Source organism: Octopus sinensis, linkage group LG6, assembly GCF_006345805.1.
Source record: "Octopus sinensis linkage group LG6, ASM634580v1, whole genome shotgun sequence".
NCBI lineage: Eukaryota > Metazoa > Mollusca > Cephalopoda > Octopoda > Octopodidae > Octopus > Octopus sinensis.
This window is the reverse complement of record NC_043002.1, coordinates 19410071-19428173: the sequence shown is the minus strand read 5'-3', so window position 1 is coordinate 19428173 and position 18103 is coordinate 19410071. Positions and strand designations below refer to the sequence as shown.

Below are 18103 nucleotides of genomic sequence, written 5' to 3'. Positions count from 1 at the left end.
TTAAGGTAATTTCATCCAATATTATCTCATGCTGGTTTTAGCATAATATTTTCTCTTATGCTTGAATAACTTAGTTTTTAAATGCTGCACTATTTGCACTTTAAGCCTCCTGGTGTGTAAATAGAAACACCTGTGTGTATGCATATGTGCACATGTGTGTGTGTGTGTGTGTGTGTGTGTACACATACATCAGGAAATGTGAAAAAGCATGAAACTTAAGTGTGTGAATGCATGTGTGCATGTGAGTGTGTATGTGTGGGTAAGAATGAGAATTAGGATTGAATATTTGTGAGTGTATTGAAAAAGATTTGTACATCTATGAAAGGGAGGGATTTAGGTCTGATAATATGTGGGTGTGTGAAGAGAGAGAGAGAGAGAGAGAGAGAGAGAGAAAGTGATTTGCACTTGCATAGTAATATCTGAAAATGTATGGGAGCATGTGTATGTGCATGACATTAGATCATGGAATAATCCATATAAAATATAAATCATGAAATAAAATCTTCTTAAAATTAATAACCATCTTAATTTAGATAATTTATAATCATTTTTAATTATTAATGACCCAGTTTCTATTCCTGGTTAAAGTCGTTTCACTTTGTTTACATCAGTAATGTCCTTGAGAAAGGCATTAACACCACACAATCTCATTCTCCTTCCTTTATAAACGTCTGAGTGACTCATTATTCCCAAGTAACAATAATAATTATTATTTCTCACATAAGCACAAGGCTATAAAGTTGGAAGGATGAGAATAGTCAATTATCCTAGGCAGCTTAGACTGCATCAAAGAGAAAGGCCATTCAATTAGCATGAAGTTTCTCAACCACACCCGAACTTGCTGCACCTTCTGCTTGGACAAACAGCAATTTATCCAACTTGTCAGTTCAGTCACAACAGCATTTCTTCAAGGACAAAATATCTTGGAATATTAAGGTACATCACTTTCCATTCTGAGTTCAAATCAAGTTAGGACTGACTAGGGGTTGGATAAAATGTTATGAGCTAATTAACTAATGCCTCTCACCTGCAAATTATTTAATAAATCATTATTTTTACTGTTATAGGTAGAGATGTGAAGTAGTAAAAATGTAGTGGCAGATTAATTGCCTTCTCTTCTAAATGTGAGAAGTCTTTTAACTCCTCAACAAGAAACCACCTCTGCTCCTTCTCTCATACTTTAAACCCTCATCTAACATAAAGCCATCATGTCCCACCCACACCAGGTTCATAGCCTTGTGAGCTGGTGGCATGAAAAAAGTACCCAGTATATGCTGTAAAGAGGTTGATGTTAAGAAGAGTATCTAGCTTTAGAAACCATGTCAAAACAGATACTAGAGCCTGATGCAGTCCTTGGACCCATCAGTTCCTGTCTAATTATCCAACCCTTGCCAACATGCAATGTGAAGGTCAAATGATGACAAAGAGGATCATGATAATGATGTTTACATTTTGAGTTCAAATCCCATTCTAGTTCACTTCATTTTTAATCAACTTGGAGGTGGGAGGTTGACAGGATAAGTGTCAGTTAAGCATTAGAATTCAGGTCAAAGGGCAATGGATGACCAGAATCATTTGTCAGACAAAATACACAATAGCAATTCTTCCAACTCTTTATGTTCATAGTTCAAATCTTGCTGAGGTCAACTTAGATTTCCTTTCTTTCAAGGTCAATAAAATAAAGTACTAGTCGAGTACTAGGGTCGATATAATTGACTAACACGCTCCCCTCAAAATTGTTCGCCTTGTGCCTAAATCAGAGACCATTATCAGTAGTAGTAGTGCTGATGGTGGTCGTTGTCGTTCTGTATTCAGTTTTGCTGTTACATTTTGGGTAAGGCATTAAATTAATACCAATGATATGTTGAGTTAGGTTAACTGTGACTTTCCTAGCTGAATTATGAACCTATGCCATTATAATCAATTATTATTTTTGACACATCAGCTGTTACTATATTGTTGATAAAAAAATAGATATCTAACATAAATATATACACATAAAAAATTATATGCTCGTACACATACACAACAAAAAAAACACTATGTACACAAATAAACAAACATTTTATATACACAGTCACACACAATGTACACACAAACACACATTCTATGTACACAAGATTACAAGGAATTATGGTAGTAGCTCTCTTTGTATGAAAGGAACCTAGGTTTGAAAGTGTCAAGTGCTCTATTTTGGCAGACATCTAGAAAACAACATAAGTTCTTTAAGCATCAAATAAATAATTCAAACACACAGTGTAAAGGATAGATAAGAATTCAGGTGGACTTTGGTACCATGTTTAAACAGAAATTTAATGGGAGAAATCATAGATTCAGTAGACATCATATACCTCCTTCTAGAAGATATCTGAAGGAGAGAAGTGAACTGGTTCATTAGGATCCCCCGCACTGGTAAATCATTCTGTAGATATTTGGAAGAAAAATTTAGGGTCAGTAGATATCATACATATCATTCTCAGGTGTCAAGGTGACAAAAAGGAAGAGAAATATAGCTTTTAGCAGGAGTCAGTTACCTCATTCTTGCAAGCATATGTTCAACAAAGACCAGTTATCTATGTGTATGAGTGTGAGAATGTGTGTATGTGCATATACTCTTTTACTTGTTTCAGTCATTTGACTGTGGCCATGCTGGAGCACTGCCTTTAGTCGAGCAAATCGACCCCAGGACTTATTCTTTGTAAGCCTAGTACTTATTTTATCAGTCTCTTTTTGCCAAACCGCTAATGTTACAGGGATATAAACACACCAGCATAGGTTGTCAAGCAATGTTGGGGGGACAAAGACAGACACACAAACACACACATATATATATGTATATATATATATATGTACAACATACGACGGGCTTCTTTCAGTTTCCGTCTACCAAATCCACTCACAAGGCTTTGGTTGGCCTGAGGCTATAGTAGAAGACACTTGCCCAAGATGCCACGCAGTGGGACTGAACCCAGAACCATGTGATCGGAAAGCAAGCTACTTATCACACAACCACACCTGCGCCTATATATATATATATATATATATAACCATACACACACAGACAGATTTTATAATTCAGATTTCCTATAGTGCTATAGCAGGACAAATAACTGGTTGCTAGAACACAACATACTTATAATCATTGATACCCATAAGCTACAATCTTAAGGAGGTGTGATCTCACTGTTATTCTCTCATTTAGGCTCTCATGTGAACAGCAACACATATACAAAGTGAATTGATAAATGACAAAAGAATAAGAATCGAGTAATACACATTAGCTGAAAGCTAATGAATAGAGTTACATAATCTATTTTCTACTGTAATGTGATCATATATATATTTGTGTGTGTGTGAAGGGATTTCCTGTTGAAGACGATGTATGAGTGTTCATATTTTGCTCAACGATCTGCACAGATGATTTGTTTATAGTAACTAAATGTATGTGCTGTACATTAATTAGCTCACACCTTCCCTCAAATCAACATTGCCTGTACAGGTGCACAAGTATTTTACACATCAGACATCAAAATGATTGCAGAGTAAGGTGAAATGAGGGTTTTACTCAAGAACATAATGCGCCACCCAGTCTGGAAATAGATCTTCTAAATCCAGCAGCTGTGAGTGCAACACCCTAACCACGAGACCACGTAACTTCACACACACACACACACACATTTATACAATACAGTATTATAAATCCATTTCTACCATTTTAACCAATCAGTTTCACATACAAGAGTTAGAGGAAAAAACCCAATCCCTGCTCATGTCAGAAGGGTTAGCAGGAAGAATATGCTGTCACCATATTCTCCCTACACATGAAGAGTTAGGGGTTTTTCCCCAAATTGTTATGCACAAAAATAATTGGTAAAGTTAGCTAAAATGAATTTCCAATACTGCATTATAAAAATATTGATATACCTTCTTTATTGACAAGTTTATAAATACCTGGTTTTTCCTGTCTTATGAATCCTTAGAAGACTATATCTATCTATCTAATTAATATATATATATATATTCTTTCTTAATTGTTTCCATCATTTGACTGTGGCCATGCTGGAGAACCGCCTTTATATGTAATATATATATATATATATATATATATATATATATATACAAATACATGCATGCTAAGTGGTTAAAAAGTTTGCATTGCAATAATGGAATCTCAAATTTGATTCCACTGCATGGCAACTTGGACAATGTTTTTCAACAAAGCCTCAGGGTACCTCAAACCTGTAAGTAAAACTGGTTAGAGAGATGTGTGGAAGCCAGTCAGATGAACTGAACATGTGATTCAAAAAGCCAACCTTGTCAAACTAATTCTGCTTGGGGATGACAAATGTCTGGTGGAATACTGAGCAAGTTAAATGCTCATTCAATGAATGGAATGTTCAGTTGACCAGACAACTGCAAATGTTCATTGTCAAAACCCTGGCAGGATCAATTTACCTTTTAATCTATGTGCAGAGGAGAAGAGTGTTGTTGTTTAGTTTAAAGACCATTTTTTAAATATTTTTGTTTTTTATATTTAAGACTACATTGACCAATGTATTTTTCATGTAAAACAATATAGCATGAATTGATAAAGATTTGACTGGTATTTTCGAGCAGTCTGAATGGCCATGGAGAACCTGGAACGATGAGATAGTGTAACTAATGTTATAACCACACAATCATGCCTGCACCAATGAAAGCAGTAAGACAACAAGCACAAACTGTCACTATCAGAATAAAAAAAAACAACATTCCCTCTACCCTGTATCTGATCCAAAATTGCTGATATCAAGCTGCTAAGGTATAAAACTTTCGAAGAAAGAAACTGCACATAGCCATGCAACCATGCAAACAGATGTTAGGTAAAAATATATTACAGTTACTAGGTAGCTAAGTAACTAAACAGCTGGAACAATACCTATGTTTTTGAAGTTGCCATATAATCAACCAATCACATAATGGGTCAATGATGGAACCTCTTCATGGTTTCCTAACTTTCTAGAAACAGCAGCCAAATGTCTCTCAAATCACACCCTTTGAAAGAAGATACTCTAATCCTTGCTCCTGTTAAAAAGACAGGATGGTCACAGCTGGAATGCCTTTGATCATAGGTCAACAAGTAAGGATTATAAAGGCTAGTCAACAAAAACCGGCTAAATTAGAAATATGAAAAGATTTCTAAAATTTTGGAAACCCTCATTGCCTTCTTTAAGTACCAGTTGAATAGGGTAGACAGAGATGAATGGTAGGAAAGAATAAAATTACCATGGTTAATTGAGTTTACTCTATATGAGTGTAGATTGATGGTAAGAATTGAGAGAAGGCTTTACTGTATAAAATAATCCATGGTTGTGCATGGGATACCCCATAAGACCCTGGCAATTATTATTACCTCTGCCTTAGCAAAGGCAGAGATATCGTTTTCAGTCATGTTTGTTTGTTTGTCTGTGGACAAGATATCTCAAGAACTGCTGGGTGGATTCGGATGAAACTTTCAGGAATGTTTGGCTTTGTGACTGCATGAACTGATAAAATTTTGGGATCAATCCAGTATTGGACAAGGATTCTGGATCATTTGCTATATTTACTTTACTTTACATGAAGTATTACGATCTTACGTTGACTTTTAAGTCTTTCTCTGATTATCTCCCTTGAAAGCATGCTCATGGTTTCCATGTAAGTTATGGTAGCACTGCTGTTTCCAAAGTTTTATTTTCATTTCTCTATTATTAATTTTACTTGTGTCTCTATCTTAGTAGAAATTGATGGATAAAGAAATCAAACTACATAAACTAACATCAGCAAAATTGTTCAGAAATTAAATAACACTAACATATTCAGTAACAATAATAAATTTAATTTATCCTCGACAATTTTTAGTTTTACCAATTTTGAATATATTGCTCCTGTTTAAAACCTCTTACCCACTTGACAATTGCATTTCTAGCTCTGCTTTAAAGGAAGCTTTACTTCATGGACTCACGTTTTTGTGTGCAACGATGTTATTAAACCTCTGTTAACAACACCATATGCAAGTCCTTTCCATTTGCTTTCACGCATGGATAAATTTTTCACTATAGATCGTAATGGTTATAAAGACACTATATCAGTGGACAGACTAAAAAAGGCCTTCATAGAGAAGACTGTTCCTGTTCCCTCTGCAGACGACATGCACACAGCATTACAAACATGGTGCACCCACCCACTTTCACATTTCATGACTACCATTGGGATCGATCTGGTACTAGAAAATGATTCTGGATTATTTTTCCTGTGTTTTTACTTAATTTTTGAGAGCGATTGGGTTCATTTTTAGTATTCACATTTGTGAGAGCAGTCGAGTTTATTTCAGATATTCTCATTTTAAAAATCATCTCTGGTTAATCATTGAGAAGACGTTAGTGTTGCTTTGGTGGAGGTTTGCGCTTTCTGAATGCTCTTGTTGTTGTTATTATTATTATTATTATTATTATTATAGTAGTGAGTTGGCAGAATCGTTAGCATGCTGGATGAAATGCTTCACGGTATTTCGTCCGTCATTATATTCTGAGTTCAAATTCTGCTGTGGTTGATTTTGGCTTTCATCCTTTCAGGGTTCATAAATTAAGTACCAGTGAAATACTGGGGTTGATGTCATCAACTAGTCCATTCCTCCAAATTTCAGGCTTTGAACCTTTAGTAGAAAGGATTATTATTATTATTATTATAGGTGGTGAGCTGGTAGAATCATTAGCTCACCAAACAAAAAGCTAAGCAGTATTTCTTCCAGCTTTATGTCCCGAGTTCAAAATGGTTTTGAGGTCAACTTTACTTTTTGTTCTTTCAAGGATAAAATAAGTACCAGTTGTTATTGACTAGCCCTCAACCTTGAAATTTCAGGCCTTGTGCCTATTGTAAAAAGAATTATTATTAAGGGTGGTGGACTGGCAAGATTGTTAGGTCAATGGATAACATGTCTTGTGGTGTATCTTCCAGCACTCCATGTTCTGGGTTTAGATCCTGCTAACATGAAATAATATATAAATAGTAGAATTACACATGTTAGATAAACATTCTATTTATTGGTTGTCTCTGAGGAGTTCTTGTAGAACTCTGTGTGTGTGTGTGTGTGTGTGTGTGTGTGAGAGAGAGAGAGAGAGAGAGATTGTCTTTCAAGTATTTAGAGATCCCACCTCTCTCTCAAAACATTCCATTTATCCTCATCATTTGGGGAGGGGGTTGTTCACATATTGTTGCTGGGTTGCTGCCAGTTAACTAGTCATTTTAGCAGTGGGCTCACATGTCCTTTACTGTGAAGTATATTTCAAGTTGTAGTATTAAATGCCAGAACCTTACATGTGATCTCCATATAAAAGACATTAAATAGGTTGCTTGTTCAAGGAAATTTGACTGTTACCTTGAATAATTTAAGTACTTCAAAAGTACACATGCAATTGGTGAATAAATAATTAGGTAGGTAAGGTAGCTATGTAAATGAGAAACTTGCATTTTGCCTGATTCTGTTGACTCTATTCCCAAACGGTAAACAAAATTGTTTTTTGCTTTCTTTTTCTGTCCATTATTACTAGGTTTTAATGTATCTGATATACTTACAAGCAGAATCCAGAGAGAAAGAGAGAGAACTAAACTCACTCACTAGACTAGTAATTTGTCAAGCCTAAAAGATAAAAGGTAAGCTCTAGCATCAGAAAGCTTGAACTTAAAGCACACAGAACTGAAATGAGTACCATAAACCATTCTATCTAACGCCCTATTCTACAAATTTGCTGCTTTAGCTTAGGGATAAGAAGAATAGAACATTCTAATCAAAGATTTAGCAGTCTAAGAACACTTCCTAGGTGTTACTTGTGGCAGATAAATACACCAGTTATAAAAAAAAATGAAAAAAAATCCAGTAACTTACATATAAATATAGATAAAAAATTCAATATATAAAGATATTTTGTGAATTTTTTTTCCTAGTAGGTAAATCACAAACAGACTGATATTATCTATATTTCAAGAAAATTCTGTTATCAATTATTTTCCTGAGTTCAGTTATTGATTTCTTAAGAAACTTTTCTGGCTTTTAATCTCCTCTAACTTTTTTTTTTTTTGCTACACTATATTTCAGTTGATTCTATCTCTGATCAACTTCAGATGTCTTATGTTTACAAATTAATACATCTCTAGGCTGAGTTTCAACTCCAAATTTTTATTTCTAATCATATGGTTTTGGCTGTGGACAACCTGACCATGAACATCTAGATATCTAAAGAGGTATCTGAAGACAATTAAAAGGCAACCCAATCACAATGCAGTGTAGCAGGAAAATAGTATTCTTCAGACGTGTAGCTTGACATAGTACGACAAAGCCGGACTTTTGAGATTAATGTTCTTGTAAACATGAAATGGCCAGTGGATTAACAGTTCTTGGGTCTGGATTTCTCATCAGCTGCAATACTTATTAATTGTTTGAAAATAAAGCTGACTGATATTTTTACACTAAGAAGACAATAATTTCTATCATATACAAAAATAACAATGTTACTTAAAACAGTGCATCCTTAAAGCACTGCATCCTTCAAAACTTCCATGCTTCCTGAGATTTGCCAACACTACACCTGATTTTCTCCCCTCCATACACATGCAAGCATGTATCTGACTCATACACTGTTCACTTCCCAGACATTTGTAAATTGTTGCATATGCTTTATATGCACTTTTGACAAGTTGTGGTGCACCTGAGCACTGTATACAATAATTTCATTATTATTTATATTCAGTGCAACAAAAATATGAAAGTCAATAGACGATAAAATGAGTAGATATACTTGAAAAGCTTAGCTCCTTCTCCTCTCTAGTAGATTGTTAAGCGAATATATTGTCCCTTAAAACAATGACTGAGTTGGTCTATCTCTTAGCAAGACAACAGTGTATCTCAGATCCTGACCAGATAGATCTTCTGGGGATATAACCTGTGGTACACAAGTATGGTATTTAGGAAGACATTATTTCTACTCTTTCTAATGCCACTGAATCTGGTACCCTAGGACTTGTCTAAACAGGACACTTTATTTTCATAGATCATATCAATACTTTTCTTAATTTTAAAAATATTTCTTTACATTTAGAGTTCAAATCCTGCTGAGCATGACTTCACCTTTCATATTTCCAGGGTTGTTGCTTTCGGCAGAAGTCAGTCTTAAAACAAAACAGATCTTAAGATGAAAGACTTTCCCATCATGGCCATTTCACCATTTTTCAGACAATGATCTAGGACAACATTATTTAAAGTATCTTCCCAAACATTAGAGTTAATTTAATCTTCTGTACTATTCCCAAAATGTTTAGCTTTATCATCATCATCATCATCGTTTAGCGTCCGCTTTCCATGCTAGCATGGGTTGGACGGGTCAACTGGGGTCTGTGAAGCTGGAAGGCTTCGTCAGGCCCAGTCAGATCTGGCAGTGTTTCTACGGCTGGATGCCCTTCCTAACGCCAACCACTCCGCGAGTGTAGTGGGTGTTTTTTACGTGCCACCTGCACAGGTGCCAGACAGAGCTGGCGAACGGCCACGAACGGATGGTGCTTTTACGTGTCACCGGCACGGGGCCAGGCGATGCTGGCAACGGACACGAACGGATGGTGCTTTTACGTGCCACCGACACGGGGCCAGACAGAGCTGGCAACCGGCCATGGACGGTGCTTTTACGTGTCACCGGCACGGGGGCCAGCCAATGTAAAAACATTTTTTCATTTTATTTCTTTAGATTGAAAAAAAATTATTTATCAATTAATTCAGAATGCAGTTGCAGTTAGTAAACCGAATCATTGACTTCATTTAAAGTAAAGTCAAGACCATTTACACATTATTGGTGTTGCATAAAATAAGGTGAAAACAAACTGAATAAATGAATAGTGATTCTAAATTGATGTATTAGGTGAAATATACAAACCGCGTTGATTTAAGCAAATCATTTACTTTTTTATTTACAAATGTAATCATAAAAGCAGCAAGCAGGCAGAATTGTTAATATGCCAGGCAAAATGGTTAGTGGCATTTCTTTTGGTTCTTTTCATTGAGTTCAAATACCACTGAGGTAAACTTTGCATTTCATCTTTTTGATTGACAAAAATAAGTACTAGCTGAGTACTGAGGTCAAGGTAATCCATTTCCCACTTCTTCCAAAATTGCTAACTTTGCACCAAAATTTAAAATTTATAGTCTCATATATATACATGCACTGGTGGATGAAATTCTTCAAATGTGCAGATGAGCAAAGTGATGCTTTACATGAACAAAATATATACTTTATGGTGCAGGCATGGGTGTGTAGTTGAGAAATTCAGTCATGTAGTTCTTCTGGATTCAGTCCTACTGTGCAACACCTTAGGTGTCTTCTATTATAGACCTGGACAAACCAAACCCTCATGAGTGGATTTGGTAGTTGGAAAAGGAAAGAGGACTGGCATGTGTGTGTAAGTGTATTGTGCATATATACACACACACACACACACACATATATATAAAATTGTAGTATCAATATAGCAAGTATAAGAAATCATAGACAATATGTTTAATAAAGGGAGAGAGGTAGATAGAGAGAGAGAGAGAGCATGAGGTAGAAAGTAGGGATGAAGGCAAAGGAATTTAGTGAAAAACTGTACTTCGTTAATACCACTGAATCTGGTATCCTAGGACTTGTCTAAACAAGACACTTTATTTTCATGGATCATATCAATACTTTTCTTAATTTAAAAAATATTTCTTTACATTTAGAGTTCAGATCCTTCTGAGCATGACTTCACCTTTCATCGACTCTTCTTCTCACCCTCATGTGTACTGGGGTTTATATAATGAACAATACCTTTGAAAGCAGTGTTACAGCATGGCCACAGCCAAGTGACTCAAGTAAAAGAATGAAACGAATGAGTTTAACAGTTAAATCTCAATTAGTATTCTAATTGAAATCCTTAACCCAAATGCACACAAGCTTCCTCATAACACTACATAGTCATACAACCTATTCTCAGCTCATTCCTTTACAATTACTTCAAATTCTCTAATTCATTATGTGCTTCATTGTCATGTAGTAACAGTCTTTATACACACATCCCATATAATCTGGGTTTTTTGTTCAACCAGAAAAATCTTTTGTTACCTCTACCACATTATATGTTACACTTTAGTGGTCATGTTTGTTGGTAATTTCCCAATTAATAAAATGCTCACGCTGTTAATTATGTAGATATTTCTTTATTATTTTAGTTCATCAGTGTTTGCTACTGTAACTGCCATAGAGATCAATGAGTATGTCAGATATCAATGGGTAGGTTGTAAAGATCAGTTGTTAGGTCAGAAAAATGTGATGCAAAGCTGAAAATAACATTATGTAAAATAATGATTTCTTGCAAAGGCACAAGATCTCAAATTTTTCTAAGTAAGAAACTGGATTATATCAACCTCAATACTTGAATAATAATTATTTTACTGGCCCTAGCAAGATGAAGGTAAAGTTGACCACGGTGAGATTTGAACTTAGATTGTAAAACAATATAACAAACTACTAGAATCTACCGATTCTACCAATCCACCACCCTATTAATCAAAATAAACCTTTTACGAATAACAAACTAATGCAATTCTACTGAAATACAATATCTGTTTTCATGCTATTTGAGATCAAATCTTATAACAAAAATAAATTATAGAAACACTTTGTGTGTATAGGTGTATACACACACACACACGTTTCGTATATCATCATCATAATTTTTATCATACATCTGTCTTCCATGCTGGTATAGGTTGGATGGTTTGAAAGGAAGGTTCTCTAGTAAGCCAGAGAACTGTACCAAGCTCCACTGTCTGCTTTTTTATGATTGGATGCCCTTCCAAATGGCAGCCACTTTACAGATTGGACTGGGTGTTTTTTATATAGCACCAATATCAGTGAAGTCACTGAGTAACTTGCAAGACAAAGATCCCGCAACGGAAATGGAAAGTGATATTGAGGGAGGTGGTTTTGTTCCAGGTGATGAGAGGTTAATGTAGGACAGGGAGAGAAACAGGTGTCTAGCTGTAGAGAAGATACATGCTTACCCCAGTTGGAGGAAAATGAGATGAGAAAGAGTGAGAGTAAGAGAAAGCAAGAGAGATGGTGGCAATGTGCCAGGACATACTCTCAAGGTACAAGGACATTAATATAAATGGAATGGTAAAGGACTGCCCAGGGTGCATGAGCAGGGAGTTCAGGAAAGTGCAAAGGGAAAGAGGGGAGAGAAAGGGAGAATGCAGTGAGTGGTGAAACACGAGTATATGGGATCTTCTTGTCTTGAGACAGCATTCACCCGGGGTGGGTTGAGCTGGCTTCATTCATCCTCAATGCTGCATCTCCCACAAACGCTGACCAGACCTGGGGATTTGAGGGCTAATGACTGTGTGATCTCCAACCACTCCTTATTCCAGCGGCGAATGCCGTAGATATGGGGGCCTAGGTTGAGTTCCAGATCAGCCTTGACTGTCATCAGCCAGGTTTTTCGTTGTCCACCACATCGCTTTTGCCAACCCTGAAGGGGAGCTGGGGCAATTGCTTCGTAGATGAATCCTCCTGGTTGACGACGGAAGGCATGACCCAGCCAATGCAGACGGCTCCTTAGGATGGCTTGTCGGAGGGAGGTGATTGGCAACCAATGCGCCAATGGTGAAAGACTCGTCAATTTCGCTGCTGCAAATCATCTTACTGAGTATATGGGATGGGGTGACATGATAGCAATGATACAATTGGCAGGGAGAAGACAGGGAAGAGAGATGACAGAGTGGTGTTGGGCTGCTGGAGTGGGGAGCGAGAGATAAGCATAGAGCATATGTCATCTAAGAATCCATAAATCAGAAAATAATAGAAACTCATATGTTTGTCTAACGAGTGGGTATATAAATCAAAGTATACAGTATTATAGATTCATTACAGCCAATCTTATAAATCAATATCATACTGGATATTAGGTAAACAAACAATTACCTAATAAAGTATGCTTATCAGAGATGGTGGGTATAGAAAAAATGGCAACTGCTCTCTGTTATATATAAACTGATGCATGCCTTTAAGTGTTATCAAACTTGAATGATTAGTTTTGATTATCAATAAATTAAACACTTACCAACGATTGAAAAGAAAGTTAAGCCATTCAGCTGTCTCATTTTGACGTAATGCACGTTTCCTGTGCACAGCAAGTTGTTCCAAGCTGGATATCTTACGTATCAGGTTAAACAGTTTAGTTTTCCAAATGCTAAACAGAATTCCAATTAGACCCAACGTCCATATAAAGGAAAAACCAAATGCACCAAGTAGCCAGGCGATGGCCACAATACTGGCCACAAACAGGTAAAAATAACCCATATCTCGATTTAGTCTTTGGGTTTGCAGTTGCTCTTCAGGTGAAATCTTATTTTTCTCCTTGAATTTAAGGGGGCACATTTTCGCTTTTTTTTTTTATTACAGTGAAAGAAAATGGGAAAAGTTTTGGTTCTTTTACTGTTATTTTTTTGTTTTGGTTTTTTTTTAACACAACTTTTTATCACAGAAAGACTAAATCAATTTCAGGGTGGATAGGTAAATTGCATTAGAGTAAAGTGCAGCTTTCATGTCCAATGACTGAATTTTGACAAATATTTGCAGCATCTACAAAATAAAAAAAGAGTTTTTTCAGATGTGACAATATTGTATTAAAACATAACATTGCATTAGGTATGATAATGTTGCATTAGAAATGATAATGTTGCATTTGAAATTATAACGTTGCATTAGAAAGGATAATGTTGCATTTGAAATGATAACATTACATTTGAAATGATAACATTGCATTTGAAATGATAATGTTGCATTAGACACAATAACAAAACAAACAATGAGATCATTGTATGCAGGGCAGAAATGGATTACAACTCACCAGGAAAGAGTAAAGAGGAGACAGAATGCAGCAATAAGAAGTCAGAAAAGTGAATAGTGAAAGAGCCATAAAAAGTAATGAGTGTATAGGTACATAAAGAGTAGTGTTTGCAAATTTCAGTAACCAAATCATTTTTGGAGGATACAGTGCCATGACAGCTAATAACCAATGCAGGTAATTTATGCTATGCTTCAAATATTCTGAACATTAAAAATTGTTTTTGAAAGCCATGGGTGCTGTGCTGTGTTTTGTTTTATAAGCATGTCCACAAATGGAAGAAAGATTGAACTTTAAAAGGTGGCTAAAGTTATTGTAAAGATGGTAGATAATGTTGAGAGTTTCTACCTAGTCAGCACCTAGATGTTGAAGATTTAGTGTGTCTATGCCCTGAGAAGTCATTCAAGATATGGTAGTTGACTGAAACAGGGTATTTATGTGGTTGCACATCTCTGGACGGCTTCCAACAGACTGATATTCTGAACAAGATGGGGATTCAAAATGGTGTCAGGACAAAATCCTACCGGACAAATTTTAAACATAAATATCAACTAATAAATATTAAAAATTTTTTTAATAAAATTTCACTTTCCAAAAATATTTTATTGTAAGGAAAGCACAACATCCCAGGGAATATTGACTGTTAAGGGATTTTGTTCAGGGGGAATTTTGTCAGGGGTGGATTTTGTCCTTGGTGGGGAATTTTGTCCTAGTATCTTCTAGACAGATGGAAACTCTAAGTGTGGATTTACCATAGCTATTTATAAGCCTTAACCCTTTAGCATTTAAACTGACCATATCCAGCTCAAGTATTCTACCTGTTAGGTGTTCAAATACGCCAGATTTGGCCTTTCACACTACTCTTCAATGTCATTCTAATTATGAATTGTGGATATAATTGTTAATAAATTAAATTGTTGACTAAGATTAGCTCTCAAAATGCCACCAAATGGAAATTGGGACAGAATACCTCCAGAAGCATGTTTTTATATATAGCTAGAGTATTAAGAATGTCTATAAAGAATGAACCCAGCCCTGCAAAATAACTAAACATTTACTAATTATACTATGCTTGACTGCTTACAATATGAGGCATTTCAAATCTATGTTAGAAAGACTAACAGTATTTACTAGAATGATTTTAAAAATATTAGTCATTGAGCTAAAGCTGTCCTTTCTTCACTGCAAAAATATTTCTAATTAGCATTAAATATATTTACACAGACTCAACTAATGTTTTATGCAGATGGTGTGTCTGAATAATATCTCACACTAAATGTTTACTTATATACAATAATGTACATCTGCTTAGTGATTTTCTCGTCACTACTTTGGTATATACAGTTAAGTTTATGCTTTGCTGTGGGGTTCTAATAAGACTAAAACATATTCAGAGTTATTGCTATATACTAACTGTTATAATTGATAGGAGCACTTGACTAACACTTTCTTTGTCTCACTTATAAATAGCTATGGTACATCCACACTTACAGTTTGCATCTGTCTAGAAAGTACTACAACAAAATTCTCCTGAGGACAAAATCCACCCCAAACAAAATACCCCCTGGACAATATCTCTCAGCACTCAATATCTTCTATGATATTGTTCATTCTTTACAATAAAAATAATTAGCCTTTTAATACTATCCGCATAAAATATACAAGTACTAACTTAACTTTTGTGTACTTAGGCCAAAGACAGTACAGTTTTGCTGATATGAAATGAACTGACAGTGTTCTGGTCTACAGTTAGCAGACTGTCAACTTGGCCTGTTATAAGTCTTCACTGATAGACAGAGAGATAAGGTGACTTGATATATCTTGGAGGAAAGAGGAAGGCTGTTTTGATCTCAAGTTATTATGACACAGGATACTTATATTTACAAATGTATTTTGAAACCAAACTAAGGCTAACAAATATTTTTTGATCATTTTTATTGAAGAAAAAAAAAGATTTATAAGATAAATATAAACTAATTGTGAAGTATATTTGCCACTTAAATGTGGCTAACCACTAAGGGTGGTTAATCTCGTTCAGAGATTTATTATTGCTTATAAACTAATTCTAAATTGTAATAATTATTTCCTCACTGTCATCATAATTTTACCATTATAATATCAAGTAATAGAGCATACAATACTGGATTTAATACATAGAAGCATTAAGTCGGCAAGTTGGCAGAAGCATTAGCATGCTTGGCAAAATGCTTTGTATCTCTGTTCTGAGTTCAAATTTTGCCGAGGTCAACTTTACCTTGATCCTCTCAGGGTCAATAAAGTAAGTACCTGTTGAGCACAGGGGTTGGATGTAATCGACTTAATCATACTCTGAAATTATTAGCCTTGTGCCAAAATGTGAAATCAATATTTAGAAGCATTCCTTTAAGTTCTGAGTTCAAATTCCACCAAGTTCAAAATTTGACTTTCATCCTTACATTGTCAATAAAAATAAGCATCAATGAACTAATGAGTTCAAGGCTGATATGTATTCTTAATATTCTAGCTATCAGTTAAAATCAGTTTCTGGAGATATCTGACCCAATTTTGATTTGAAGGCATTTTTAGTCTCAATTTTAGTTAAGTATTTAATTTGTGAGCTATTATTCCTACAATTTATATACTGCTGCTATGATATCTGTCTTGCTTTTAACAACCACTTAGTTACAGTATTATAACAGAGGTCTTTTATACTTCTCATCCTTTTTTTGTACCTTGTTTTCAGTTCTAGTATACTCGTGTGTTGCAATGCCAGTGATTTTGTCCAATCTTTCTATCTTATCTTTCCCAACACTATCTAGTCTACATATGGCCAGCCTAAATGCTGAAATTCCCAGACATACCTTTAAATTCAGTTATTTGTAGGATCAGTCTAATTGAGTGTACCTTCCTCTAAAAGTTTTAGCCTTATACTAATCTTAACAACAGTGATTATCACTATAATATTGTCTTACACCCTGTGTGTACACATGTTTTTTCTCAAATCATGTTATAATCAGCTTTGAATAAGGCTATGTTCCCACAGTATATAGATATGCAATACTTTTACCTACTTTCAGTTGCATGTTTGTATGTGTTTATTTTTTGTGTGTACTAAGCAATGGGTGGAAATGGTAGTGATTGTTGTTTAGTCGAAGGTCAACTGTGATCAAGCAAAAGCATTCTAGCATGACCATTTTTTTTTCTTTTCAGCATGTTTATACTGCATTATTCAATGTGTCTTTCCTTTTGTGATTTGAGGGAAATGTGACTGCTATTTCAAGCAGGCCAAATGATCATACAGAGGATACCTTGTTGACTCTTATTAGATGTGTGTTGTGTGTGTATATTGTGTTGAAATTATTATTTTGTTTTTTTTAGCCCTAACTCAGCCTTGATCAAGCAGAACTATAATGAAAAGCATTTCAATCATCATCAGGCTATTATTGTCTCCAGAGGGAAATTTGGCTGTTATTCTAAGCAGGTTGAGAGATGTCAAAGAGGTTACCCCTTTGGTGCAAGGTAGAAATGGTAATATACAAATATGTGTTGTTTAGTTTTGTCATTAGTTCTATGTACAAAAATGTTGTCATTAGTTCTATGTATAAAAATTCGTAGAGCAGCAAACAAATTCAAGGGCCAATGTTAGAAACATCATTATCATTGGCAGAATCATTAGAGCAATGAAAAAATGCCTTAAAATATTTCTTTTGAATCTTTATCTCCCAAGTTCAAATAATGCCAAAGTCAACTTTGCCTTTCATCTCCCCAGGTCAATAATATAAAGTACTAATCAAGTACTAGGGTCAATGTACTGACAACCCCCATCCCCTGCCCACTACCATAAAATTGCTGGGTTTTGTGTCTATGTTAGAAACAAGCATTAGAGAGCAGCGAAATAGCTGACCTGACAGTGTACTAAAATATAATACCTTGCAGTATTTAAATCATCCCTTTACTTTTTAAGTTAAAACCCTACCATGGCTGACTTTGCCTTTCTATACCTCTGAGGTTGATGACATAAATACTAGTTAAGTGCTGGGATCAAATTAATTGACTGTATTTTTTTTCAAAAATATGTGGCCTTGTACCTGTGTTAGATATTATTGATCTTACCATTACATTATGTTGACTAGCATCAAGGTAAACTACCTGTAAGGTTTATTGATGTTGTTCCCCCAAGAGAAATTCAATGTTG

The 18103-nt window shown here is 35.2% G+C and overlaps 1 protein-coding gene across 4 annotated transcripts in view; it reads right to left on the bottom strand.

The window, feature by feature from the left end:
- The window catches only part of LOC115212982 (extended synaptotagmin-1-like), a 184703-nt gene that overhangs the window by 162627 nt on the left and 3973 nt on the right, over positions 1-18103 (bottom strand). For all 4 annotated transcript variants that reach the window (XM_036503669.1, XM_036503672.1, XM_036503671.1 and 1 more), the window contains exon 2: positions 13144-13664. In XM_036503669.1, coding sequence (XP_036359562.1) covers positions 13144-13460 — 317 coding nt within the window. In that variant the 5' untranslated portion in view covers positions 13461-13664. The remainder of the gene's footprint in view (positions 1-13143; positions 13665-18103) is intronic.